We start from the raw sequence: 17,461 nt of genomic DNA on the forward strand, positions 1-17,461 counted from the left end.
GCTTGATTTACAATAGGCATACTCGTTAGGTTGACCAATCAACGTGCACGTTTTTGAATACTAATAAGCTATCATTGTACAATTATTGATTTACTGACTGATTTGTTTGTTTGTTGACTAACAAGTAAGCTGTTCCAAGAACTATTTTCACCTACACAACAATCCCAGAGGGACAGTAGTGCTTTGTGTGCACCGTCGGCCAAAAAAGTACTTATTTATTGATTAACTGACTTATTTGTTTGTTTATTAATTAGCTAAGTGGCCCAGTCAAGGAACCATTTTCAGCTATAACCCAGTACCAGAGGGGCAATAAGTATGACATTTTGTGTGTAAATATGACTGTTTAGTAAGAAAAGTAAACAATGTATACAGCATTATTACATTTTTATCTTAAAACACAATAAATTATATGTATCAAGAAAGCTTTCAAAGGAATAAAAAAGGAAAAAGAAAGATGATTCACAGCATCAGCGAGTTTTTGGTTGCACTTCATACAGATAGTATACGGATACAGAGTGTGTGCTCATTCCTGATTACTGTGAACTGTATTACTTGGCACTGTAAAGTATATTTTATCAAAGGTTTAACAAGAAGTTTAGGTTCTACACTGATATCCACTGAAGCAGTGGCATTTGAAAGTGCTTATGATGTGCTAGATCAAACCAGTTCAAAAGTCCAAGTAGCTAGGTTTTATTTATTCATACTTGATGGCATTGCATTTAGTAGACGATTCTAACTGTGTTGTTTTATTGAATTCCTTCTCTCCTACAGATATAACACAATTTGCCCATTCTGTGGATAGGGCATCCTGGCTGAATGGTCTCAGAAAGTAACTGCAGTTTGTTAATGTAAGTCTGTGTGCCAGAGAATCAGTAGCCAGATGCAGTCATGCAGAAGCTTGAAGGTGAGACTGAAACCAAAAAAAGGCGACATGCCTAGTGCTAGTCAGACATTTGGTCTTTTTCAAGAAAGGGTAATGGCATTTGCCTCTATTTGAAAGAGGAATTAATCTACAGATTTTGATTTCTACTGTTCAAAAAATACCTATGTTCTGGCTAAAATTAAAAGTTATTACCCAGAGGGCATTTTTAGGTTTTGACTGTAAAATGTGAATTCCAAGAGCCTTTCTGGAACTTTGGGTGAGAAATTTAGAGATTCAGTAGGACCATTTTAATTGCTTCATTACATTACCTACATTAATGTCAACATAACACCTAAATGATAAATGATAAGGTTTTCCAGCCATAAACTTAACTTTAACATCAGCTTGTTCTACTAAATAAAACAAAATGACCCCTTATATAATACCCCAGATTCATGTTTATAAAGTGCATTATTCATATGTTTGCTATATAAATCACATACATGCTCAAATATTCCAAATCCCCACATTCTGTCCATTTCACTAACCTAAAATTGTCACAAGAAGGATAAGCATAATAAATTATTCTCTTAGTATTAGTCACAGTATTTGATAGCATAGTGCTTTCTTGAGGAACACAGTCAGAATTAAGCATGAACCTGTAAATTAATAAAAGATAAAGCACTGGATGGCACCATAATATAGCAAGGCTAGAATATGACTTAGCCAAACTGAGAGCTTTTCAGAGCCTTTTCTGTGCAAACAGCTTCTGAGAAAATAACAGTCATTTTTAAGTAGATAAAGTAAAAGTTCTTAAAGTGTATAGTCATGATTTTTCACTCCAAGGTGTGTGGTGTACTCAGAATGCAAAACATTCTTATCTGCATCTGTTAAACTACATTCTGCCTAAACTTTTAACAATTCCTCTGCAACACCTGAATACATTAGCCTTTGATAGAGCCACCAGAGGGCTAGCATGTCCATATGTCTACAGACTTTAACAGCTGTATCATTGCATACATGCAGGGTCACATCTACTAAAGTCTGCAGACATATTTACATGCTAGCCTCTATGATGATATCACTACTGGGTAAATTAAAATTATGTGAGTCTTAATAAGTTTGCAAAGATTTTTGTTAAATAATATTCAACATTAAATGGCACTCATAGCTAAAAAACAGCTTTTCATTATTTAAACTATCAAGTGCTCAAAGAGTGACTGCACACATTAAAATATTCATCTTCACTTACATAGCTCATTTTTGGTATAACTGCAATAAATAAAATAATAAAAATGTCTTGACAAAGAACAACAACAAATTGCTTCTTCTTTTTTTCAAGTGGATATGCAGTCTGGTAATGGAAACCCACCTGTAACAGGAGAGACTTGTAAACATTATTTCTGCAGTTAGTCTTAGCCTCCAGGTTGTACCTTCTTGTTCATTATGAATATATTTGCTGCTCTATAAAAACATATCATCTTTATTCTTTATTATTTTTTTCTTTTTGCACTGTAATGATAAGTTTCACACTGTTAATATGTTTTTACATTATAAATATTTAGTAATGTTTTAGTTTTTAGTAACTTTTACTGAATTGTTTGTTACTGAACAATAACCAAATGTTTTCACAAGTTATAGGATGGCAATGGAAAGAGTGTTAAATAATGCTAATAATTTGCTTACTTGATCATTTCAGCTTCTTCTGACTCCACAGAAACCATAACAGCTGGCAGGTCTAATAACCAAATTGTTTCTGTCTCACTAAGTTGTATGTCAATCATTTTCTCCAAGAGTTTATCAGTTAAGTGCTCCCGCACATCTTCTCGTATTACCTGTACATCTTAAAATATGAAAATATATCAAAACAGCATTTCCCCAGTGATATCAGTTAAAGGAAAATCCTCAAAGAACTGTGTTAAATCATGAAAAATGTCTTAAAAGTACTATTCCCACTGACATTTCAGTTAATAGCAAATTCTTAATAAACCAGGTTATAAATATGGCAATATATTAAAGAGAACAATTTTCCCTACTGATAATTTAGTTCAAAAAAAGTTCTCAATGAAGCAAAACTTCTAAGAGTAAACATCAGAATGTAAGGATTTCACCATACAGTCATGGTATCCTGGACTAAACATTTCACAGAGAATACATTTTTACTAGTCACAAAGCTATTTATATTAATTTTGTAACTGGTCACAGTTTAAAACATGTCAAGCGCTGTTTGTTTCCATTTTAAGGAGAAATATAGTACCCCCCTCCACAACAGATGTATAAAAGAGAAAGATGCACCTCCTCAACACAATATGTAGACATAAAATGCTGCTAGATGTGAAATCACAAGTCATAAATGAACAGCAGTGGGGACGTGGCCAAAATGCCAAACAGCTAACAGCACTGAATTTTAGCTCTGCCTTTTACTTATTATTCTGACAGAAAATGTTATTATTTTTGTGAAGAAAAAAGTTTCAGTTCTATTTATAAGTAAGAGTTTATCCTCTAGTTATTGATTTTCAAGGTAAATCAATATTGGTGTGCTGTATTTTTCTGTTTTTTTTTCCCTGAAAGAAGTTCTTATACAAGTGATACAGTTATGAATAACTCGAAGAACTCACATCAGGAGAGGGTAATGAAAAAGGAATTTCAACCCATCATAGCAAACATACAGGAACTTTCAATCAAAGTGTATAACCTGGAGAACAAAATAGATCATATAAAACAAGACAGCACAAAACAACTGGACTTATTTAATGAAGTAATTAAAAACATTCTGATCAAATTTCATTCATTGAAGAAGCTGTGAATGACATTGATGGCAGACTGTCTGAATGTGAAAGTCATAAGGAATTTTTACTTAAGCAAAATACATTACTTTTGAAGAAAGTGGATGACTGGGAGGGTAGATCAAGGAGGAATAAGGAATTATGGGGTGTCTGAAAAAGAAGGAAATAATATGGTACAATTTTTAAACTGGTTACCAAATGCTTTAAATGTACCTGAATCTCTTTCATTCTGTATTGAGAGAGCACATCGGTCCTTGTCTAAAATATCATCTACTAGTAATTCCTCCACTCCCAGATCTATAATAGTTAAATTTCTATCTATTCAAGACAAAGATTTGGTGTTAAAATCTGCTTGGTCAAATCCACCTGTCAAAATAAATGGGAGAAACATTCATTTTGATGATGATTACACTTCTGTTATCTCCAAAAGAAAATAATGTTCTTTAAATAAAATTCTTTAAAAAGTCTAATATCAAAGCACAAGTTCTATTTCCAGCCAGAATAAAAATGTATCTGCCTGACGGAGAAAAGATCTTCAGCTCTCTACATGAAGCCTTGGACTTTGTTCAAAAGAAAAACTTAATAACAGACATTAAGGAGATGGACTGGTCTACACAAAGTTTAAAGATACATGCAACAAAGAATGGATGGTCTGTTAAAGAAGGAGCTAACAAAAAGCTTAAGAAGAAATAAATATTACTCATAGGTTTTTAATTTATTTTTTTCCTGTCCTTGAATACTTGGTTTCCTAACTTTTTATTAATGGGAGACACCAAACATGCTACATACATTCTGTTCTATACTTGTCTTTTTTCTTTTCTTTTCTCTTCTATTTTTTCCCCTTTCTCTTCTTCTACTAAAATAAATTATTCACTTTTTCCTTTTCTAACTTCTGGTTTTAAAGTGCAAGTGTTTCTAGTGAAGGGTAATTATTATTAATTATGCTCTAGTCCTGAGTGGAGAAGCTAACCACTATACTATGTCTGGAAGTTGCCTGCATGTGTACATATAATGAGGTGTCATAGTCTAATACATGTTTTTAAATGGTACAACATAGTTGTACTTGGTTGCAGTTGTGGCTAGTAATCCACTAACTTGTAAATTTGCTGTTGTATATGTTATGATGTTTGCTATAAAGAGTGAGATGGTTTCTGTGTGTTTTTTTTTTTTTTTTGCCTCATTTGTTCATTGACTGATGGCTGTCACTGTGGGTTGTGTGGTCTTTGGGATTAGGCAAAAACATTGTGAAAATCTGTGGTCCTTTAATAAAATAATAGCACTGCTTTTATCTGAAACCTGTTGCTGACTTCATGGTGAAATGACGTTTCAAGTGAACTGCCTCGAGATCTGTTTACTTCAATTTGCTTACATTAGACTTGTTTCCCACCTAATGACTTTGAAAATATGCTCAAAATAGTGTCATGGATCACTAGCTGGACTGTTGTTTTTTGTTCTTAAGCTATCGCAGTGTGTAGATATGAACGGAGCGACCAAGAAGTCAATGGAGACCTTTAAACTTACATTAGATGCATAGAATGCTGCAACAGCTGCTATTGGTGATCTGGTCAGCTTATTATTATTTTTTACAGGTTTCCTTAACTAAATTGTCAGTAAAGATGATATTTCTTCATTTCACGGACTACATTCTTCTATGTATTGTCAAGCAATGAAGAGTTAAGAGGTACTGTCACTAAAAACATAATTTTAAATGCAACTGGGGATTCCTGAGCTATTATATGTTGCCTCACTTAAAGGATCATACTAGATATTTGATTGTTCTACTAAACACTGCTGCTTTCAATAAACATAAGTACTCCTTCCACATACAAGATTTTATTGTGCTTTAGCAGAAAAATTGCTGTTTTGTCAGTGTGACTGATAAATCAATTCGCTCCATATTAGAAAGGTATTTTGCTTATGGTTTATACAGACAGGGGATGGTTTATATAAGTGATCATGAAAATGTAATGGGGAAACATCTGATGATTACTAGATGTATTCATTTATTAGTTGCACCATAAATATATACATAATGAAGACTTAATTTTTACATAGAGGCTTAAGTGTTTCCTCTTAACTCACTCATAACGCATAAGTCACTCTAATTTGAAACTTTGAATGCTTATTTCTTAAAGGAGATAGGTTTTAGTCCTTTGGTGGCGGCTCATCTCTCTAACTTTTTAACCAACATGAACATACCTGAAAATTTACACTTGTGCTTAAGAGATACACTGGTTCAAGTTAATAATACTAAATAATTACTTGTGTTATGAATACTGGTACTGTAAAACAGATAATATACAGTTTATATTTCTAAAAGCTACTCAGAGAATACTGAGCGCTTTAAAAACAGTATGTACATTAATGTCACATTGTCATGAGCATATTATAAGTGGTACCTATACAGTCAGTTAATTCATAAGCAAGCATAATAGCCAGTAAAAGAGTGATGTGGGCCATGCTAGATTAGACAAAATTATATCCACATAGGGTATAGTATTTACATGGTCATGCATTTATATTATGGAGATGTGTGTTGATATATAAATAAAATCTGAGTAAAGTTAAAAAGAGGTTATGTTGGTTAAGACCAGAGAAATCATTAAAATGGGATTTGTTACCATCCATTTTCATGCAGTTTTCTCCATCTGTTGAGCTAACTGATACATAAGATACTTTTATATAATTAATGAATGTGACAATGCAACAAGATCTAGTTAAAAGACACTGACCTAAATATAACTGCAAATTCACCAGTGCTAAATATTTACTTGTCTAAAATAATTTTATTCATCTGTGATAGTGCTCTACTTTTACTGACATTCCATAATGATGTTATATTGAGTTTGATAGAAAAAGGTCATCATTTACTTGACTGATGACTACAGCTCTGCTGTGGTAATCATATATACACACTCACACACATTTAACTTTCAATACTTTTGTTTTTAATTCAACATTTTTGACATGTTCATCTCAAAGGACAAGTCATTGACCAATTAGATCATTATTAGCAGTAAATCACTTTGCTTTAATAACTTTTGAAGGAGAAAATACAATGACTTACTGTTAGTAGATTTAATTACCCTAACTTTGATTAATAGAAGCTATAGTATTTCAGCTATGTTGATTATCTATAACAACTGTATAAAATACTGTACCATTTTATTTTAGTCATGTATATATTACATAGGTGTCTCTTGTATAGGTGAATATATATATTGTTCTTCTCTCTTTTTTGAATAGTTTTTGAATAGTTCTTCTGAGTTCTGCTATATGTTTTGTATCAATACAATCTGTTTGCATATTTCATTAATTAGGTTAATAAACAGGTTTTACAATATTTGATGTTAGTAATTATCATAGTAATGGGTTACTATATTTTCATAATCAAATTGCTGAGTGTTTAATTTTTAATTTTGGGAAGTAGCTAATATAGGGTATTAGGCGTGTGAAATGTAGATGGCAGGTGGTTTGACTAACAACTCAATCAAACCAGGAACATTTAGTTCCATGCATGCTAATGTATATAGTATTTGGTTTCAAAGGTTAAAAGTTAAATTGTTTGTTTCATCCATGATAAAATATTCTAAAAATAATTATAATCCATTATATATAATACCATATTACAGATGTTCTAAATATATTCCATTCAGATGTTAACATATAAATGTCTATCTTTGAATGTCAGTGGCCTTAACAACAGTATCAAAAGAGCTAGTTTACTTAAATGTGTCAAAAATGCATAAAGCACAATCGTTCTACAAGAGACCCACCTACTTAAAAAAGATTTATAGAAATTATCCTTTAGTGGTTATTCAGTTTTAATAGACTCTTGTTATAGAACAAAAAGGAGAGGCACTATTATTCTATATCTTAGAAACACTATCTTACCATGCCTAAAGTTTTTAGTATATTCTCCAATAAAGGTGAAATGTTGTACCTGGCTGTACTAGAAATTAATAATAAATATTACACATTAATTAGCTAATATTGGATACCTGGAATGGGAACTAGATTTGTTGAGAAGTACCTAGATACCATGGCTCTGCATGCAAGAGGTGAAATCATTCTGGCTGGAGATTTTAACTGTTTATTATCTGATAGAGATATCTCCAGAAGTAATAAACCTAAACAGCACAATCAATAGATTTGTTGAGAAGTACCTAGATACCATGGCTCTGCATGCAAGAGGTGAAATCATTCTGGCTGGAGATTTTAACTGTTTATTATCTGATAGAGATATCTCCAGAAGTAATAAACCTAAACAGCACAATCAAAAAAAATAAATCACTTCATTAATTCATTGAATCTAAGATATATATATGGCTTAAAAATGACAAGTTCCCTGGATTATACACATTATTCATTTAGATTTGGAACCTAAACAAACATTTGTAAGGTTTTCATCTCTAATAACATTTATTCCAAATTGCAAGAAGTCTTAATAATGTCATGTCCACTTTCCTATGATAATGCCATAACCTTTAATCTTAACACAAGCAATGATGAATTATTTTTTTGGGCACAGAATTCCAGCTTATATATTAAAAATTAAACGTTTTAAAGAGTGGGTTTGAAATGAAATAAATTCATTTTTAGATTTCAATAATAATGGTGAGGTATCAGATGTTATACTATGGGTTTCATTAAAGGTATACCTTTATGGCAGAATTAAGAATTGATTTCTTATAAAAAGGAAGGAGTGGGATAGAGAATTGTTATAAATGCAAATTAAAATTGATAAATTAAAATCAAACCTGAAATCTAAGGTTAAGATTGCACAACCCTGAATTAATAACATTACATCAAAACTATTCAAAAATATTAAAGCATAAAGATTCAATTAATTTGGAAAGACTTAAGTTGCAATCTTACTCAGTCAATCCTAAATATTTACATAAGTTAGATATTAGATCTAAACAAATAAATAGCTTAAATTATATAAATGAAGCAAAATTTGTAGTTAACAATTCCACAAAAAAGCAACTGATTTAAAAAGTATATTAGAAGCTTTTAGAATTCATTGTAAATCAATTAATGACAAAAACCTGACTTTAGAAAATGATTCTATAACTGATACATTTCCACAAAGTAATATCAAGAATAAATTATCAATACAACAAATTAAAATACTAGATAAACCAATATCATTCTTAGAATTGAAAGGTCAAATTAAAAGCTAAAAAAATAACAAAGCCACAGGTTTAGACATTTAATTCCTAGAAATATATAAACTTTTCTCAGACTCTACACTAAAGATTTTTCTAAGTGCATTTTAAGAAATTAAAAATGAGTTGAACACACCTCCTTCTTGGAAATACTCTTTAATTGCACCTATTTTAAAACAAGGTAAAGATCCTCAATTATGTTCCGCTTATCACCCTATTTCTTTGTTAAATATTGATTATAAAATATTTATGTCCATATTAGCTAAGAGATTGAATACTATAATGCCTAATTTAATAGATTATGATCAAACAGGATTCATATTGCATAGAAAAGTTCAAGATAACATTATTAAACTATTAACACTGATTGATATTGCAAATAAATCTAAGAAGCAACTTTCCATTGTGAGTTTGGACACTGACAAAGCATTCAACTCCATCAGTTGGCCATACCTATATAATATTTTTATTGGATATAATTTTTCTGTAGAATTTACTGAATTAATAATGAAGTTATATAACAATTCCTACTCATATATTAAAATTAGGGGATGCTTATCATCACCTTTTGGAATATCAAAAGGTACAAAACGAGACTGTCCCCTGTCACTCTTACTGTTTGCTTTGTCAAATGGACCTTTTGCTAATTAGATAAGAAATATTAACATAAAAGGTTTATCTTTAAATAATGGTTATTGTTGAAAAATCCAATTTGCAGATGATATTATTTTAACAAGTGAAAACATAGATTATTCTTTACATTATATCACTAAATCAATTAACCTCTTTGAGAAAATTTCAGGCCTAAGTTTTAATCAAAATAAATCTGAAGCATTATTAATAAACAAGAAAATAAATGCATACTTACAAGATCATAAAAACTTTAATTGGGGAAATAAATCAGTTCAATATCTAGGGATTACTATAAACCTACTTGACAAGACACTACATTGTTGAACTATATAAATTTGATAAATACAATTACTAAACTAACATAATTGGAATACAATGTTTTTTTTTTTACCATGGAAGATAGGCTCTCATAGATAAAAATGGTTATCTTACTAAGAATTCTATTTTATACACAATCCTTAATTCTAATTCCCCCTAAAACATTCCTCAAACAAATACTATTTTACTAAAGTTTCTATGGTATCCTCAAAACCAAGGATAGCTTATAAGTGGCATGTAAGAAGCTGGGATGACAATGGAACTGGTTTTCCTAATATTGAATTATACACTAAAGCCATTATTATTAATACAGTATGCCACTGGCTAAACACCTCCTACATTTCAGGATGGAAAACTATACATGAAGTTAATATAAATTCTAATAGTAGTTCTGATATGCAAGTATGCTCTTCTTTGGGCATCAGTAAAATACATTGGGTTTTACGAGATTTTTGTTTCAATAATAAGAGATTTCACCATTTTACCTATGGGATAAATCATATTTTAGTACCTTTAAAATGTAATAGATAGTAACTACATTATTAAGCATTTACTATTCCTAATATTTCCCATTGACTACACTCCAGATTGTTTAGAAGCCTTTATCTGGTGTAAAATGTTAAATTTACAATCTAAAATGTTGGTGTCAATTTCTAGATTCCAGTAAGGTATATTCAGTCAATATTCTTTTAGCCAGATATAATTTTAAACAGGATAACTGGCTATTCGTACAAGCTTTATGATATTTCATTGATAATAAACTGAAAATGTTATTCAATATAGAAATAGATCATTTACCACAGCTGATACAATTTTATATGTGTATTAATTCAAATGAAACTAAATATAAATCATATATATCACTTCTATATAAAATCTTAAGAGATGAATGTTTGCCATTTAATTCGGCCTTTTGGGACTATTCCACAAAAGTTAATAAGGAATCCTTATCAGCAGATAATAAAAAACTGGAATTAAAATCTGTTAACACCACATCTTCCCTTCACTGGAAATTGTTCACCTGAAAATTCTTACATAGAGTTGTTTTTTACACCTCATAAAATTGCTTTTATTCATAAAGGAAAAGAAATAAAGTGCTGGAGATGTGGAGAAATATTGCATGCTAATTGGATACATATGTTTATAGAATGCAGGGTTGTACTGCAATTTTGGAATAATTTTAAAGATTTTGTTAAGGCCCTATGAATGGATAATTGTCACGTTATGGATTCCTTATTAATATTTAATGTTCCAATCCCAAACGTAAATCCAAAATTTTAAGTGCCTCTCCTTTGGTCAATTTTGGCCATTGCCACAAAAGTAATTACAGTGAACTGGAAAAATGAACAAGATCTCCTATTGAGTAATTTCATAAATTTAGCAAAGTGTGTGCATAATAAAGAAATACAAACTATCCTTGCAAGAACATCTAATATGACTCATAAATGGTTAGCCTGGCAAAGTTTCATTGGATACATATTAATGGTTTTATATCATTCATAATGGATTTTGTTATGGATTATTGTATATAGTTTAATTATTTTATTGTTCATTTCCTAGTTATCTGTATATAATTTATTGATTATAAAATCAAATAAAAAGTTGTTGAAAAATATATGAACAGCAGTAAAAAGTAATTTTGCTTACTCTTGAAAATGGTCTCATAAACAGATCACTCTACAGACAAAAAATCAATTCTGTCCATACTCTGAAATGAATTAATGAAATATTTTCTTATAATACAAAACAGTAAAGCTAATTATACTCCATACATTGTCAACTGACTGAAAAGTTTCACCATCCATAGAGAAAATTATACAAAAGTTAAAAGCAAAGACTGAGCAAGCATTGATTGAAAACAAGATGGCAGTGAGCTAAATGAGATACCAACAAGCTTCCACATGCAAATGTACACTGTAAGTAATTATTTAATGTAAATAAAATATTACTGACAGATGACACAAATGGAAAATAGCTGGGGTGGCAGACCTTAGACGGAAAGTGAGTAAATCTGAACAAAACTTGATTTTCCTATCATATGGATTACTGGTTTCATTAACATAAGGGACAAAGGAGAGGATCTTGCAATGGTATAAAAATGATACAAGTATGAAAATAAAAATGGAAAACAGTGTGTGTGTGTGTGTGTGTGTGTGTGTGTGTGTGTGTGTGTGTGTGTGTATATATATATATATATATATATAGAGAGAGAGAGAGAGAGATACATACACATACACACACACACACACATATATATATATATATATATATACATATATATATACATATACATATATACATATATATATATATATATATATATATATATATATATATATATATATATATATATATATATACATATACATATATATATATATATATATATATATATATATATACATATACATATATACATATACATATATATATATATATATATATATATATATATATACATACACACACACATATACAGACAGTCAGTGGTATGAACATTGCCTCCAGATGATCCCCACTGTTGAAGTGACATCTTACTCACCTGTGAAGAAACATGAAAATGTGGTTGTGGATGGATGGATAGATGGATATATAAATATATATATAGGTTTACTATCAAAATGACAAGAGTTGTTACAAAAAAATCCATTCAGAACCTCGAATGGAAAGGCCGAATAACAAATTATTCATAGGTTAAATGTCGAATCTGCTGAATGAATTCAGCAAATTCAACAAAGTCGCCCAACATAAAACATGATGTCTGCATAGGAGCTCAATTAAGTACAACTCCTACACTTCACCTCATGTCTGTGCAGTGGGGCAAGCCCCCTGCACCCATCACACCCTCTGTTAACAATATATATTCCTACTCCAAGATCACACTACAGTGAAGAAAGTGAAGAATGTCCCAAATTACACTGTATCATGATTTCTAGCCCTTAGATCGACTGGAAAGGCCGCAGAAATACCTCACAAAGAGGATTACCAGCCTCAAACAGATGCCCTACGCAGACCATCTAAAAAAACTCCAGCTTTACTCTGTCGCATATCGCCTACTCAGAGGTGATCTCTGCCTAACATACAAAGCTATGTCAAACCCAGAGCTGTTGGACATGCTCCACTTAAAGAAATCCCAATCCTTCCGAGCTACACACTCTAGGGACCTAAACCTTGTCACCACAACAAACAGAACATGCCGGAGGGATAGATTCCTGTCCCAGAGACTTCCCATACTCTGGAATAAACTACCTATCTATACCAAACAAAGCTCCTCATTAGCACTCTTCAAGAAAAATCTTGATGATTGGATGGAAAATAGGAAATTCACCCCGGGGATCACATCTGTGGCTTTGCTCAACAGTGGCACAGGAAAATAATTTTCTTGGGTGGCAAAAGCCAGGGTACCTTTTTGGCTAGGCTTGTACAGGCCCCAGGGCCGATAGCCTAGTACCTACCTATGAATCATATTAGTGAATGCACAGTGGCATTTGCTGATATGAACTACCGATAGTCGGCAACATGGCAATCGGCCATCTGCCATCCGATATCCCATCTGCAGTTAATCTTCGTTCGGCATTTTTATTGTAAACCATATATATATAATATATATATATATATATATATATATATATATATATATATATATATATGGGTCTAGATTATAAAATAGAATGTTTAAGTTGTCGAATGCCTAAACATCGACATCTAACTGCAAACGGCCACTTCCGCAAATTTTTTCACAGGGAAAAATTTTGCTTGGCCGGTAGACAGGAAAACAAACTTTCAAACCCTAATCAAGTGGGGGGCTTCGACCCTCACACACCCCCTAAATACATATACCAACTTTGAGATTGCTCTACATTGGGGAAAATGGCAAATTCCCGATAATAGCCAAGTGAATTTTTTTCCCTGTGAAAAAATTTGCAGAAGTGGCCATTTGCTGTTTTCAGCTTTTGCTGTTTAGGTGTTCGACAACCCAAACATTCGGTTTTGTGATATAGACCCATATATATATATATATATATATATATATATATATATATATATATATACATACACACACACACACACACACACACACACACACACACACACACACACACACACACACACACAAAATAATTTTTCTTTTTATAATGTTGTCATTCTTAAGCAATTTCAGGATCCTTTCCACTCCTTTGTCCCTTATGTATCAAAAAGTGTTGAGCAACTGTGATAAAATTATTCTTTAACAGAGGTGTTCTAAGTCATGAGAACTCCAAAAGTAGATTCCAAGGCCAACAAGAACTGAAAAAATGAGACAGAAGAAAAAAAGGCACAACAAATGTGACTTAAATATTGCTATTCCTCTGAAGTAGTGCAACCTTGGAGTTACAATAATTAAATAAATGGGTATGAAAGATGAATCTATCATTTGGGGAATACCAGGGACATGACAGCATGTAAAATTATTTTAAAATAATTAATACTGACAGGTTCAAAGTGGATCACAATGCCAACCACACTGAGCAAATTTTTCCATAAAATATTCTAAACAACTCTGAATGTGCTGAGCAACTAAAAGTAAAATGAACTTGAAAATGTTGTGCATGCTCTTCGATATATATATATATATATATATATATATATATAGATAGATAGATAGATAGCAGAACCATAATACCAACAAGGTTTACAATAAGATATATGTGATGTATATTGTTTGCAACTAGGAACATGTTAATATGGTTGCTTTCCTTTTAGATACATGTTTGTCTGCCTATGTCTTATGTGATAATTCAACAAAGGTGTTAAAAAAAGTTATAATAAAAGGAACAGAATTTTGACCAAAAGTAAAAAGAAGACTTCCTAGAATGTTAGACTCATAGTCACTGAAATAACCAAACAAATCAGAAGCATAATAAAGTCCACTAAAGCCAAGTTTGAGGCTAAAATAGCTACCCAAGTCAAAGGCAATCACAGGGCCTTTTCTAGTTATGTTTGTAATCTCAAAAGCACATTGCAGCAATGCACTGAGCTGATTATGAATGAGGTTGAAGATATAGCAAACCTACTGGCTGATAAATTTATCTCTAACATTATCCCTTTCTCCCCTCCATCTCTTTCTCATGATGCATCAGAAAATAGCCAAGTACTAAAAATGGTATCAAAAGTTAAAAATACTGCATCAATGGGTCGTGACAATATTCTTGGATGCATTTTAAATAGCATGAAGCATGGTTTAGCCACACCCCTAACAGCACTGTTCAATCTCAGTCTCCATACAGATTTTGAACCAAGTAAATGGAGAATAGCTACAGTCATTCCCCTGCATAACAGAGGACCTTCCACACACCCAGGCAATTACAGGCCAATAAGTATGACCAACCTCATATGCAAAGCCATGGAAAGACTTATCATTCAACTAATCAATCAGGGCATTGGCAACCTCCAAACACTAGACCCATCTCAGTTTGAATTTGTCAAGGGCAAGCCATGCTTACTCAACTTGGTAGACATTCTTGAAAAGGTTAGCAAAGCAATGGATGAAGGGAAACATGGTACAGACTATATACCCCAAGCCAACCAAAGCTTTTGACATAATTCCCCTCTCAGACATGGTAGAAAAGCTAAATAAACAGGGAAACCCCCTATGTCACCTGCAACATTGCCAACTGGCTCACAGATATGATGCAGGAAACCAAGTTGGGGGAAGTTACCTCCACAATGAGACCAGTCACCAGTGGAGTCCCCCAGGGTTTTGTGCTGAGACCACTCATGTTTGGCATCTACTTTTCAGAAGGAAAAGCCAATAATAAAGAGCTCTGGCTAAGTCTGCAGATGACTGCAAGCTAGGAGCAGTCATTGAATCCCCAAGTGTCTTAGTCATCCTACAGGAAGGTTTGTCCTTAATAATAACTGGTGCCAAAATCATGGACTGAAACTAAATCCCAAAAATGCATTATTGTACATGTTGGGAAGTCATCTACTCAGGGAACTACCACATTGACAATACACTCTTAAGAGGTAATCCAGTTGTTTGGGATTTGGGAACTTATATGGACAATGACCTAACTTTTAACCAGCATATGTCCATCACTGTAAGAAAGTCCTTCTATACTGCACAGCTTAAAAATAAAGGAATTATACCTAGACATAGGGATCTCATCATCTCCTTTACTCAGCCATCATTAGGCCAATCACAGAGTAGAATTCACCACCACAGGTACGAAGTCAGACTCTCTCAGCAAGCATCTCCCAATCTATACAGCCAGGCATCTCACACATCCACATAAAAAGCATGTTTACAAAACAACATGCAACCTATCCAACTTTAACCCAGAAATGCTCATTATAACCTTATCATCTATTAACTGGAACATCCTAGAATCTTTTCCTTACACAATGCTATAAATTAATTCAATACAACTTTCCTAAATATTCTAAATAGCCTTGCACATCCTAAAAGGAAAAAGCTAAAACAAATAATGCAATTTGGATATTCAAAAATAGTACAATGCTAATACAGGATAGAAAAAATGTGTGGAAAGAATGGCAAAAATATAAAACATCACAATATCTCAAAAAACTTCAGAATGCTCTGCAACCATGCTAAAAAGTAAATAAATGAAAACAAAAAATATACTATAGTAACATTTAGAACAATAGTAAACACAACCCTAAAAAAGTTCTGATCAGCTATTAAAGAAATCTTACATCCCAGCCAAAAATTCAACCCTAACCTCTCTCCCAATAACTCTCCACTAGAAAAAGTAATAGAATTCAAATCTAATTTCATATATAGCATAGAATCCCTAATCAAGGATTTCCCAACATCAGATTTTGACCCTGCCCAATAGCCACATATCACATCTACTTTTACCTTCAAATCTGTGCCCACATCCTTTAAAAAAAACTACTCTTAAACAAACCCAAACCATGCTCTACTTCAGCTGATGACCTTCTCAGTGAGTGACTTATAACAGCAGCTGATAGCATTTCCTATCCTGTTTCAATATATATATATATATATATATATATATATATATATATATATATATATATATATATATATATATAGGTCAGTCCAGGAATCACATATTATTCCTCTGCACAAAGGAGGAAATTCAACAGACATTACTAACTTTAGACCTATAGCACTCTTAGTCCCCCTCTCCAAAATACTTGAAAAATATAGTCAAAAACAATTGCTAAACTATCTCCTGCAGGAAGATCTCCTATCCCCCACACAATGCGGCTTCAATAATTTCCATAGTACTAACACTGCACTTCTAACCTTTATAGATACTGTCAATAAAGATAGAAATAACTGCAAACTAGTCTTTTCCTTATTTCTATACTTGTCTATAGCCTTCAACACAATTTGTCACAGAAAACTTTTATTTCAAATATCCTTACACAGTCTATCTCAGCCCACCATTCTATGGTTTAAAAGCTATCTGTCCAACAGGTATCACTCAGTCAAATAGCACTCCACCCTCTCTCCATACCTTCCAGTCACCATCGGTGCACCTCAAGGCTCTACCTTCATCCTCTCATTTTTAACATTCTCAATAAAACCCTCCACACATCCACACAACAGGCCTCCCTAATACAATACACAGATGACTCCACACTTACTGCACATTTGAAAACCTGGCACTTCTCCAAAAAATTACGAAGACTTAACAGCCACTAAAGCATGACTTTGT

The 17,461-nt window shown here is 32.3% G+C and overlaps 1 protein-coding gene across 1 annotated transcript in view; it reads right to left on the reverse strand.

The window, feature by feature from the left end:
• Positions 1-17,461, reverse strand: part of DNAI4 (dynein axonemal intermediate chain 4) — a 1,182,639-nt gene that overhangs the window by 884,541 nt on the left and 280,637 nt on the right. The window contains exon 5 of the mRNA XM_044085587.1: positions 2,549-2,705. Coding sequence (XP_043941522.1) covers positions 2,549-2,705 — 157 coding nt within the window. The remainder of the gene's footprint in view (positions 1-2,548; positions 2,706-17,461) is intronic.

The sequence above is a fragment of the Protopterus annectens genome, chromosome 10.part0 (genome assembly GCF_019279795.1).
Source record: "Protopterus annectens isolate FY-2018-M chromosome 10.part0, PAN1.0, whole genome shotgun sequence".
Classification (NCBI taxonomy): Eukaryota; Metazoa; Chordata; order Ceratodontiformes; family Protopteridae; genus Protopterus; species Protopterus annectens.